This window comes from Meleagris gallopavo, chromosome 28 (assembly GCF_000146605.3).
Source record: "Meleagris gallopavo isolate NT-WF06-2002-E0010 breed Aviagen turkey brand Nicholas breeding stock chromosome 28, Turkey_5.1, whole genome shotgun sequence".
In the NCBI taxonomy this organism is placed as follows: domain Eukaryota; kingdom Metazoa; phylum Chordata; class Aves; order Galliformes; family Phasianidae; genus Meleagris; species Meleagris gallopavo.
The window spans coordinates 2,963,569-2,976,092 of NC_015038.2; the positions used below are offsets into that span (position 1 = coordinate 2,963,569).

At 49.2% G+C, this 12,524-nt stretch overlaps 1 protein-coding gene across 1 annotated transcript; it reads left to right on the top strand.

The window, feature by feature from the left end:
- Positions 1-88: 88 nt before the first annotated feature.
- On the top strand, positions 89-5,946 carry LOC104914499 (neurofascin-like). The gene is made up of 2 exons (XM_010724215.3): positions 89-255; positions 5,581-5,946. Exons 1-2 carry the CDS (start codon positions 161-163, stop codon positions 5,810-5,812), a joined length of 327 nt encoding a protein of 108 aa, XP_010722517.1. The 5' UTR covers positions 89-160; the 3' UTR covers positions 5,813-5,946.
- The last annotated feature ends 6,578 nt before the right edge of the window (positions 5,947-12,524 follow it).

Below are 12,524 nucleotides of genomic sequence, written 5' to 3' on the forward strand. Positions count from 1 at the left end.
AGCTCATTAAATTTTTGCAAAGCAAAGACAAGCACTTAAGAAAAGTCACTTTCCATTGTGTGCCGGTGCCCCGGTGCCACTGCAGCAGGAAGTCTGGGAAGCAGCCTGCAAGCCCACCCAGCTGCACTTCACCTTGCAGGCACCTCCCTTACTGACAGGGATGCTGGGGATGTGTTTGCTTACAGTGCGTGACAACAAAGATGAGCACCTGAATCCTGAAGACAAGAACGTAGAAGATGGCTCATTTGACTACAGGTATGCTCCCTGGCATGGACCCACATCCCCATCAGCCCCATCGCAGCCCTCACTGCTCTCCCCCTCTGCAGCCCCACGGTGCCACGCAGCCTCCTCAGTTATTTCTCCCACCTTTCTCCTCCTGCCTCGTTCTCTCTGCAAGTCCTCTGCCAAAGGAAACGTTTCCTAAAGCTCCTAAAGCAGGGAGTTGGCTGCAAAGGTTTGCTTCTGGGTCAGTCCAGGAAGAGCTGGCATGCTGTGACCCAGGACACGGCTCTTACAGATCACACATGGAAAAGGTGCTAGAGTGAACTCCTGAAGCATCCTGTGGATATCTCAGGGACATCACCTCACAGCTCAGCCTCTCTCCTGCTCATAAAGGAAGCAGTGCCCAGAATCATGCTAAGAACAGCCCTGGCAGCATGCAGGTGCACTTGCCCAGGCTTCAAAGCAAGGCTTTGCCCTAAGGTCCCCAGCGAAACCCTTCTCAAACAGCCCCTGGAGTGCTGAGCAGTGATCCTGCTCAAACCACTCTAATTCTCCTCGCCTCTGAGCAGCCCCTTTTGAGCAAAAATTCATCCTGGTAGGAGCAGCACCCATCTTTCCTCCTGGAAAAGTTCCTAGGATATTTCAGAGAGGGATCAACATCTCACAGCCATGTCAGTGCCCCCGCTGCTGCCTGCCTCCAGGGAGCAGGAGCAGGTAATGTGTCAGGTCTCATTGGATCGCCCACACTCGACAGATGACAGGGATGTTTTACAGTACACCCAGTTTGCCCTCTGAGCACCTACCGTGTGCTCTGCTTTTTGCTAAAGAATTTAAATGCACCTTTCCATCAGAGCTGGATCCACAGCCCAATTAGTCTGGTGGGAGTTCTTCCTCCTGACTTCAAAACAGGGGTTAATTAAACCCTGTGTCATTACCAGCACTCCTAGCATTACAAATTGATGTAGCCAAGATGGGAAGAATTTACTTACAATTCAGTGAGGGATGTAACAACTCACACATGTTCCACCCAAGACTTCAGAGGGAGCAAAATGAATAGGTCTGCCTGCACACAATGCATAAATGAAAGCAGAACAACTGCATTCCTCTGTACTATTACATTTATACTGTTTGTAGAATGGTAACTACATTAGGTTTTTCTCCAAAGGATGTCAGACGACCAAAGCTCCCCAGTTTTCTGGTAGGAATGGTAGAGAATACAAATATACCTCAATGGGAACTCAAATAGGTACACTCTAGGAAGAAGTCATTCTTTATTGCCCTCCACACCATGCAGGGGCAACAGCTTCAAGCTATGGATAAAACCATTAGATACAGAAAACAATAGTTTAATCAAGAAAATCTACTGCTGATTTCCATGCTTTGACCATCCTACAGTGCAGCAACTCCTGCTTAGCTGAATCTCAGCCTCTTATTGACAGCCCCGCTGCCATGAGCATGCAGAAAATAGAAGGGCAACAAGAGCAAACACAGATATCATTCACATAGGAATGACCGAAGTGTAAGAGTTGGAAGGGTCCTGCTTTGAGTATTTGGGGTTGTTATCCATAGAGCTGAGGTTTTTGCAACGTTGCTGGCATGGATGTGACCCTTGCTCTGTGAGTCATGGATTTACTAAATCAAGACAAGATTTCTCCCTGTAACAGCTGGATACTGTACTTAAATCCTGCTGGGAAAGGGGATGGTGTGCCTGAGCGCAGTCTTCATACCAAGCCCCAGGATGCCCTTGCATTTTCCATCAGCATCCCATGAACTAGACATGGGAAAAAAAAGCAACCAAAGAGAAATGAAACCAGACCCTGAACTCTGCCCCTCCATCAGGAACAGAAGTGGTAGGAGGTTCTCTCAAGGAGGCAGAAAGGAAGGTGAACTTGAAGGATTGATATGAAATGCTGTTGGCTGATTAAGATTCAAAATGATTGCGATGCTAGGCTCAAGGAGGGTAGCAATTAGTATTTCAAGCAAGGACAGGATCTGAGCTGACGTGAGTTCTTCACTGGTTTCCCTCCCCACCTCCACATAGCATGTCTGATATGCTCTCATCATATCTCACGTCCTTAATGCCCTGTGCATGCAACTTTCAAATCTCTGCAGCCTATAATTAAGAGATACTGTCACATCTTTCTGTTCCACTAACAGAATAATGGTTTTCCTGGGCAGAGGCTAAGCTGGGAAGCTTATTTTCAAAGCAGGAGACCATTATCCTTGGACAATGTTCTGTGCCAGTGATTGTGCCTCATTATACCAAATGTTTAAAAGCTGCACGTGGGGGAACCGACCAGAAATCCGGGCTACTGGGAAGGGAAAGTTGAGTGGTTTTAGCTCCTGGGCTCCATGCAGCTCTGGTTCAGGTTGGGATCTGGTGGCACACCCCACAGCAGCAACCAGGTCAGGAGACACAGAGCTGCCCCCAGCCCAGCAAGGGAAGGACAAAGGAATAGGTTCAACTGTTGACATCACCATGCATTGATGTTACATCAGCATGAAAGCCCAGCAAAGGGATGTAGGAGATGCTGAGCTGTCCCTTCACCTAACCCCTGGCCAGCATGTTGTTTGTCCCCCAGCATGGCATTTGTCCCCTACAGCTTGTGCCTGGCCATCAGCCCAACACAAGCAGCCTGGACTCTACCAGCTGTGCTCTCCTGGATCAGGTTTCCCAGGGATGGGACTCCTCCAGATCTGAACAATTCCACTGGCTCCATTTGGTATAACGAGGCAATGAGCTCCATGAGGAATGCAGTGACTTTTTGTTTTGGTTTTAGCACTGCCCCTGTAAATGCATACCTCATCATATCTCTCTCTGATCAGGCTCTTTCTGCTTCTCTCTGTTTTATTCCCATTCTTTCTTCTCCTTTTCACCTGGTCTATCCACATGGACCATGAAGGTCTCTTGAAAGGTAGGACCACGTGCTGCCAGAACTCCAGCACATTTAGCTTTTTTTTTTTTTTTTTAATTATTCCTTTTTGCAATTTGTTTCTTCCATAGCTGAAAGCCCTCCCCATCCCCATCCCATCCCCATACACCCACCTTCACCTAACACCTAACGTTAAACACGACTCCTCTTATCTCTCACTGGGGTCAAGAGTACCCCCATGCCCATCGATGCATTTTGCTTGGAGATGCTCCATGGGCATCACCAGCCACATCACCCTCATCCCAAACTGGTCCCTAATGTGTAGTGGGACCAAGGGGTGCTGACAACAGACACAAGAGGAAGGGCTGGATCCCCTGCATCACCCCTCAGCACCCGCCCCCTGGCTCCAGACTCCCCTCTTCCCAATGATTTATGCCACTCAGGATAGCATTTCCTCAATGGATTTGAGCTGGGTGCTCTGCTTCTTTAATGCACCCATCAGCAAATCTCATAGAAATCCATGTTAACAGGGTTAGAGCACATCAGTGTGCTGATGAATATCTGCTTCGCCCTCCTAATGTACTAACAGGATGAGCAGTGTTGGAGAGAGGTAAAACCAGGGCAGGCACGGGAAATGCACTGCCGGGGAGTTTGGCATTGCAGACCCCACCTTAGGGAAAACCTGGCTCTAGATCCAAGTTCAACCCAACCCACCCCAAATCTTGGGAATGGGTATTTCAGCTAAAAGGATCTGGTTTTTGCCACTCTCTACTTGACGTTAATTGGGCTTTCTAACAGCCGGTCCTGCTTGCAGACTGAATCCTCTTCCCCCTAGAAGGGAGCCACTTACGAAGCTAACAAGTTATTATTTATTGAGATGCCAAGTTAACACAAGGCCTGGAACGTTGGTTTTGTATTATTGCTTAATTCACAAAGCACTGATGGAAGGAAACACGGAACAAAGCTGCCAGTTGTGCCGTGGGATACCAAATTCCTCTCCCACTGCAGAGAGCTGATGCCATTAATTAAATGGCACAAAGAGATGCAATGCCTTCCCTGGCCGCTCCCATCACTAAGGAGCATTTTTCTCCTTGGTCCAAGCAAAATGTTCCCTGTTCCCCTCTCCAGGACCACGCACCGTAGTGTGGATGCTGCCTACCCAAAGGGCGAGTCCCGAGATGCTGCTTTAATGAAAAATGGCCCCAAAACTCAAGAGGCTACGGGAGGTTGTTTTTCCAAAAAAGCAAACAAATGAAGAGAAAAAAAAATAGGCTGAATCGTTTTTTTGATTGATGACTCTGCGTGTACAGCTTTGAAATAGCCCCATATTTTTTATCAATTTTAATAAAAGTCAAGAACAGAGTGGACTGCCATACGGGGGAGCGAGCCTGCTGGGTGCGGGACTAAACCAAACCAAAATAAATAGAGACAGGAGTGGGAGGGAGGAAAAATGCTCAAGGTACGTAAGAGATCTCCTTAGCTGTATTACACAATTTGCATGCTGAATGTAGGCTCAAATATGAACTAATGACTAGCTGATATGAAAATTAATTTTTATATATAGCAACTCTCTCGTCCTCGATGCAATACTATCTTTATTTATGAGGTACCAGTCCTTGCCCTCCTGAGAGAAAACAGCTTTTCCCCCATTTTTTTGTTAAAAGGTTTCTTTAAAAGATTGTTTTTTCCTGTGGGTCAGCCGATTTATTTTTCAGTGACCTGGCTTAATCTTTCCAGCAAAAAAGAGAAAAGGATAAAGAGTTGGGCAAACAAGCTTAGATGCTCAGAAATAAGCTTGGAAAGGTAAATTCCCATGAGTTTCGGGAGCTGCACAGAACTTGGCATCCTGTACACGCCCCCTTGCAGTGCTTTTAGTTTTCCCCATTGCATGGAGCTGTCTAAAACAATGTGTGTTTTCACAAGGAAAGCTGGGAACAAACCTCACTAAACCAAGGTTACGTCAAGGTTGGCTAAAATGCAGGGAGAAGGAAAGGATACAAGCAATGACAAGGGAAGGATATTTATCATGTACATCCAGTTGGACTGCTCTGAGCAATGCGTGTCATGCAAAAAGTTCAAGAAACATTGGGACAGTGCTCTCACACGAGTTTTGTGACTTTTGGGTGGTCTTGTATGGAGCCTGGAGCTGGACTCAGGATCCTTATGGTTCCCTCCCAGCTTGGGATATTCTGCGATGCGGTGATTCTACAAAATTGCTCTCTAAAACCAAAAACCACCAGGGCTGGGCTATCAGAAATCCCAACCACAGCACAAAACCCAGCCATGACTTCCTTCATGGAGGTCGTGTGCCCACCTTGGGTTCATACTAGGCACCCCATCACCCGCTGCCCGCACTCAGTGCCTTTCTTCTGCTCTCTCAGCTCAGCACAGTCTCACACTGGATTTATTTTTGAATATCCAGCCCTTGGTTTTCATCCCTTGCAAACCCCACTCTCAACCCTCATTTTGTCTGTCTGTCTACCAGTGATGAAGACAACAAACCACTGCCCAACAGCCAGACGTCCCTGGATGGCACAATAAAGCAGCAGGAGAGCGACGACAGCTTGGTGGACTACGGAGAGGGTGGGGAAGGGCAGTTCAACGAGGACGGCTCCTTCATTGGCCAGTACACAGTGAAAAAGGACAAGGAGGAGACAGAAGGCAACGAGAGCTCGGAAGCCACATCCCCAGTCAATGCTATCTATTCGTTAGCATAGCGCAACGCAAAGGGACCACGAACAGCCTATGGGGCTCGTAGTGGCTGGGGGTTAAAGAGCCACCACCACCACTGCCTCCAACTCAACATACGAATGAAAACCAACCAATGACACACACACACACAAAAAAAAAAGGAAAAAATGAAAAAATAATCCAAGCAAACAGGCAGACCAGGTTGCTGCCAATGCCATCTTATCCTTAGCAAACAAGTAAATGGCAAGGACTCCCGAGGCGTGGATGAGTTGTAGATGTAGCCAGAATCAGAGCTGAAGCGCAGGGATGGAGGGATGCAGGAGTGCTGTACCCAGCTCCCCGTGTCCTTTTTCTTCTTTTGGGAGGGAGTTTAATTTTTTTCTTTTTTTTTTAATATATATATTTATAGGAAGGTTCCAGATAACAGGGTGGAAAAAAAAAAAAGGAATTTGGGGAGGGAAAATGGCTGAGCAGAGAAACGAGCCATCAAAAATGCATAGAAGAAAAGGAGAGTGGTTTCTATCTGGGCAACGCCGCCACGATATTGCATTGCAGCAATGTCCATCCTCATGCAGCACCTTGCCCACAGCCTCTCCCAAACCTTCCTGAAAGTTCTAGCAGCACCTGAAGCTGAGAAGTGCGGGTCCCCAACACTGTGGGACAGAGCCCCGGGGGCCACCAGGCCCAAATCACGGGAGCCCCATGAGGATGAGGAGCTGCTGGGATGTACTGCAGTATGGCTAAGAGCCACTTGCCCACCGAGCCTGGCTCACAGCATCACTTGCCTGGGGAAGCACAGGCAAAACATTTTAGTTTAGTCTTTGCTTTGTGAGAAGTCTGGGGGAAATCCCCCCTCCCCAGACCATGCCTGCTTTCTTTTAAAGGCAACTCCATAAATCTTATGTAGCAAAGAGGGAGTGGAAGCAGGACCAGTATGAACAAGGGATGAGGGGACCAGAAACTGCTTATTTTAAAAAACAAAAAGAAAGCCACCAACCACGCGGTCAGGCTGAGACACCCCCTGGGAGTGGCTGTGGGACCCCCACTATTGCCCTGCACACTGCTCCAGCACGTCAGGGACATACGTCCCTCAGGAACAGCAGTGGGACACCGAGGTCCCCCCAGCAGCAGGCATGCGGCCAGGTTGGGGGTTCTCAGCTAAACCCTATAATTTCTTACAGTGGCCTTTCCTCCCCCCCGCCTCAATCAATCAGCCTGAGAGACGCTTCCACAGCGCGGAACTCGCCTCTGCTGTTCTTTACATATCAAAACCCCACGCAATTTACTTTCAGCCTGGGAAAAACACCGTAACAAAGCGTCTCGGATAGGAGTGCTCCTTCACATGCCTTACACAGCTTCCAACGTCCCAGGACGTTTAACAGACTGACACTAACCCCCACCCCGCTTCGCTCCCCAACGCGATGGCCTCGGAGCCACCGGAGCAGTAGGAGTAGGACATTGTCAGCTCCCAAATGGGAACGCATGGATCCTATAGAGGGTAGAGTCTTTAGTGGCCAACGCTGTGTGTATTCTCCCACTTCCTGCACTTTTGAAACCAAAGGTACCTTCGCTGAGAGAGATCGGATTCCTTCGGACCGTTTTGCAGACGTCGAATGATGTTAGGATGGATTTTTTCTTTCGTTTCTTTCCTAAGGAGGAGGGTTTTGTTCAGCTTAATGGATTAAATGCAATAGGATTAATGCAATTATTCTTTCAGCTGGTTTCCTACGAAGACGTATCGCTAACGAGAACACTACTAATAGGGATTGCTCAGATGTACTTTGCCACATTCTTGAAGCTGCTAATGGCACAATGATCCTGCACTTTGGAGAGGAGAGCCAGGACCGGGTCAGCATTAACAGAGCACATGGGAGAAAACAGGCTGCAAGCAGACAGCAGACGGGTGACATGCACCTAACCCCAACCCCAACCTTACAGCTGAGGGGCTCCAGGTCAGCACAGGAGCCATCTGCCAGGGTCCTTCCCAATGTCACCTTGCAGGGCAGGGCCATGTTTGCTGCTGTTACCCTCCATGTAAATGCACCCATGCAACAGATCCGTTCCTGCTGTTTTCACCACTGGCATCCCCAGCCTATCCCACAGTTGCATTTCTGTTTTTAAGCAAACCCATTAAGCCAAACATAACACAGCTCTCAGTTACGGGGCAGGCTGCTTCCTGAGCCCACAGCTGTCTGTATGAGTTTGCATAGCTTGGAGGGAAAGCAACTTGCAGCCGCTGTTATAGAGAAGCAGCTTCTGCTGTGGGAACTGGAAGCCTTGGGTACCACACAGCATCCCCAGCCCTCAAGGAGGCATCGGTCCTGGCAGCAGGGCAGGCTGTGCCACGTGTCTGCTATGTGCCATTTGTATTAACACTGGTGTTTGTGTCTTGCCATTAACCTCTCTGCATCTTGCTGGAAGCTGGGCAGCGTTCACCCTGCAGCCTTTCTGTGCTTGCCCAGTGCAATGTGGCTTCAGCGAGCCCCAAAAAGCCTCACAGAAACAGTGACAGAGTCTGAGCAGCATCTTCCTTGTGATCACATAGGAAACAAAGGCAATGAGGACCCAAGAACGAATGGCTCAGTGTAATTTTTGTGGGTTTGTATCGCTGGGTGTGAAATTTACTAAAAAAATAATAATAATAATCAGAAGATACAGTTAAAAAAAAAATACTGTATTTGTTTGCATATTGCCCTGAAGTTTCACCAGGGACAAGCAGAGGGCTATGGGAAGGCTCTGTGCTAGCCCCAGGGCTGGGCCCTACAGTGCCCATCAAAGGGTGCCCATCCCTGCAGGACTTCTTGGAGCAGGTCATGCTCTGACCACCTCTTCTACAGAAAATGCATCCTCCCTGAGGATAAAAAGCAGGGACAAGCACACACGGCCAGCCGGAGCCAACCATGGAGCACAGGCATAGGACAGGAGGGAGTGGCTGTTGCTTTGATGCAATGCTGAGACTGCTCCTTTTTCCCCTGAAATGATGTTGCAGTGAGAGACAGAAGTGCTGCGGGAAGCACCGAGAGACAATACAAGCCTTCCTAAAACCCTTCTTGTGGAAACACCAACAGCCCATCCCCACAACACCCTTGCACAGCATTGCCTTCTTGCAGAGGAATGTCCCCAAGTCCCTGCAGGATGGCCACTTCTGCCTCCAAGGATAGATAGAGCTGGCAAGGCAGAACACACTGCTGTGGGGCTGGAGTGAGGGCAGAGCCATGCAGTAGCATCCCTGCAAGTCCCATCCATCCATCCAACAACCTGTCAATTCCTTACCTCATCCATTCATCCTGTACCCCATCCATCTGTCCCACACACCATCCATCCTGTACCTCATCCATCCATCCCATGCCTGCCCCATCTGTTCTGTACCGCATCCATCCACCCTGTGCCCTATTTATCCATCCATCCCACAGCCCATCCACTCATCCTGGTGCCCATCCATCCTTCTGTCCTGTACGCACCATTCTGTATCTCATCCAGCCTGCCCCATCAACCCTACTACCCACCCATCCATCACACACTCCATCCATCCTCGATCCCACCCATCCACCCGCTGCCTCTCCTCAGTGCACATCTCAGCAGAGCTGTGCGCTCAACCTGCAACGTAACATCCACCGTACCAGGCTCAATTGTGTACTAGCAGCAAACAATTTCAGTTAAGCAATAAAAATAAACAAACCTTGTAAACGTAAAAAATAATAATAATAAAAACCAACCCACCCACCTCCTATTTCTTGCACTAAGACCTGTTTTATTGAAGAGAATAACGTTGAGTTTCTGGTCCCAACACAACAACCTGCTGCACCAGCAGCTCCCCCTGCCCAGCATCACCTGTCTCTGTGTCCTTTGCAAGTGGGCATTGGGCTTTGGTTGTCCAACATGGTCCAAACCCTGTGTCAAACCCTTAAAACCAACTTCTTTGCAGTACAGCGTTCTTTATGTTCGTTTCTTCCGCTCTCATTGGAAGGAAAAATATTGGACTGTTTTGTTTTCCTTTAATTTGTAAATATATCTCCATCCGTCCTCTCTGTAAAACCACCTGGTTGGTCTCAATATTCTATGTATTTATTTGCCTTTTTTTTTTTTAAGCAAAAAAAAAAAACCAACACCTTTGCGTTAACCCACTTGTTTCAATGAGAAATGTGTATCTGAAGCTGTAAAATTAACACTTTACAGCAAGAAGAGCTATGGACTACAGAAAAAGTGTTTAATATAAGGACTTATAAACTGACTGCATGAGAGATGAAAGAAAGCCAAAATACTCAGATAGCTTTTTTTTTTTTTTTTTTGAATCACTGTACAAAAGAAAAAGACTGGGATTTTTTTGTATAGAGAACACTAAACATATAATAAAACATTGTTCAAAACTCAGGCAATGCTTGCCCTTCATGTCCATCAGCTTTTTAGCCACTGATGCTGTGTCCCCTTCCCATCCACATCCACAGCCCTTCCCAGCAAAAAGCACAGCCCAGAAGCTGTGATGGGACACAACAGGGCAGGTTGATGGTGGAGGAGCTGGGGAAGGGAGGTGGCTCAGCAGCACTTCACCCCAAACCATCCATAGGAGAAGCATTTCCCAACCCACGCAGCCCTGCAGGGGGCCCCTGCAATCTCAGTGCAGCAGCTCCTGCAGCTCAAAGCAGCAGGACAAGACCTGCATTTGCTCTGAGCACATCAGGAGAACTTCTGGTACAGGGGAGCAGAGCAGAGCCCGTGCTCTGAGGATGGAGCACCCATCTGGACTGCGCCCAATTCCTGGGGCAGCGCCTATCAGCCAAGGGAGCGATGTGACTGCTGTGCAATTTAACTTCTTTCAGCCCAGCCTGGCTAACACCATCCTGCCATCCTTGCACGAGGGGAACCATTCCAAGAGCAGCAGCACCAGCTTCGATGTTCATGGGAGCACAGAGCCCTCACCAAAACACCTTGGAAGCCTCAGTGCAGACAGCAGCATCCTTCCTAGCTGGGGAAACCAAGGCACAAGGGTGCAGCGGTTGCTTGACGCAGGTGGCTCAGCAGTGCACAGGGCACGGGTGGTGCTGCTTGGCATCCAGCACTGACACAACACAAACAGCCTCACTGAGCACAGAGGAGCTGGAGCAGGAAGCCCCCATGGCGCAACAAACTCATGGGAGCGTTAAGGTTTAACCCAGGTGCCCCCGACCCCACAGCTCCCGGCAGAGCCCTGCATTTCCCATCCCTACTCAAGGCTCTGAAGTGCTCTTTGCTCCCTCGTGCAAAGCCTTGACGAGAATGGGCTGGAGGAAGGGGGAAAAACATAAAGCTATTTGGCTAATGAAGATGTAATTGCTGCAGACCTCACTAAGAGGATGAAAGTATTACTGCAGTGCTGCGGGGGGGCTTTGTCCATCCCCTCCCCATCATTAGGACAGCAGTGGGGAACAGAAGCACCTTAACTTTGGGCAGGAGAAGTCTCAGAGTGTTTGGGGCAATGGGAGCAGCAGCCATCCCAATCCCTACCCCAAAGTCCTATGGGATGTGGAAGGATGGAGCAGGAATGGCACTGAGCATTGCAGTCCTGGCACGGGACCAGCAAGCATCAACACAGAGCAGGACCCTTCTGAACCAGGTGGGCTCAACCAGGAAACCTTAAAAGTACTCCTTTATCCACTCTATTTGATAGATGCTTGTTATTCCCATCACTCCTGTAGGGAAAATCATGTTATTGCCCAGAAATGAGTGATAGCACCCCCATCCCTGTGATCAATATGAGGTTGATATGCATGCATTAGTCTCAGCCCTTTTTATGGCATCTCACAACACCCACTCACTTCTTCCCTGACCTCGGTGGGGCACAGATCAATGCTGACAGCCCTCAGAGGGGCAATTCCACCTCCATTCCCCATTACCACCACTAAAAGCTCCAGCAGCACTGGAAATGGCCACAGGAGCCCTTATGGAGCTGCCTCCCCCCTTCCCCCCAGCTGCTACAGGACAGAGCCCCAGGGGGTCACTGATACCGCAGATCCAACCCTTGGGAGCTGTGGGAACAGAGATGTGAAGGAGAGGGGCAGAGGGTGGGCAAAAGACCTCAGCTCTACCCAGAGATGACAGCAGGAAGGGCCGTGGCCAATTCCTCCTGGTCTCATCCCAAAAGAGCTGCCAAGTGCAAAGAAAGGGACAAGAGAAGGACAGGTGGAACCCACTCCGTCTGGCCAGAGGAACGCAGACCGCTGGAGCTTTGCCAATCAATAGAGATACCGATGCCTTAATTACTCCTCTGTAATTGCAGGCCATTAACCTGCGGACAGCCCAAGTGCCCATTGATCTCCCTCCATCATTAACTGGTCTGGGAAGGAGGGGAAGCACAGGGTGAACGCCGCTCCCACTGCTCTGCTCCTGCTTTATCCTCCAGCCAAGCCCAGACTGGGAGCTGCTGGCACCTTGATTTGCTCAGAGCATCACTTGGGAGGTCCTGGATTGTCACTGCCACATCCCATAGCATCACCCACCTGGATAGACCCTTGCAACATGTGCTTCAGGTCCCATCTATGCCAGCCACGCTTGTCTCAACAGAACTTCCCAAAATGTTGCTATAAAGCAATTTCTGCAGCCTGCTCATAAACCCAGTTACGTACACCTACAGTTACACACATGTATTCAGGCACGGGGGAGTGCATATATATATATATAAGAAACACTGCACGAGGAGGTGGGTCGTCCCTGGTGAAGCCCAGCAGCTGGGGCTGCTCCCACCCCACAGAGCAGGGATTTTGC

Coding starts and splice junctions, on each gene's coding strand:
- LOC104914499 (XM_010724215.3), top strand. CDS start 161: ATGCTGGGGATGTGTTTGCTTACAGTGCGTGACAACAAAGATGAGCAC. Junction 256..5,580: donor GATGGCTCATTTGACTACAG/GTATGCTCCCTG, acceptor TCTGTCTACCAG/TGATGAAGACAACAAACCAC.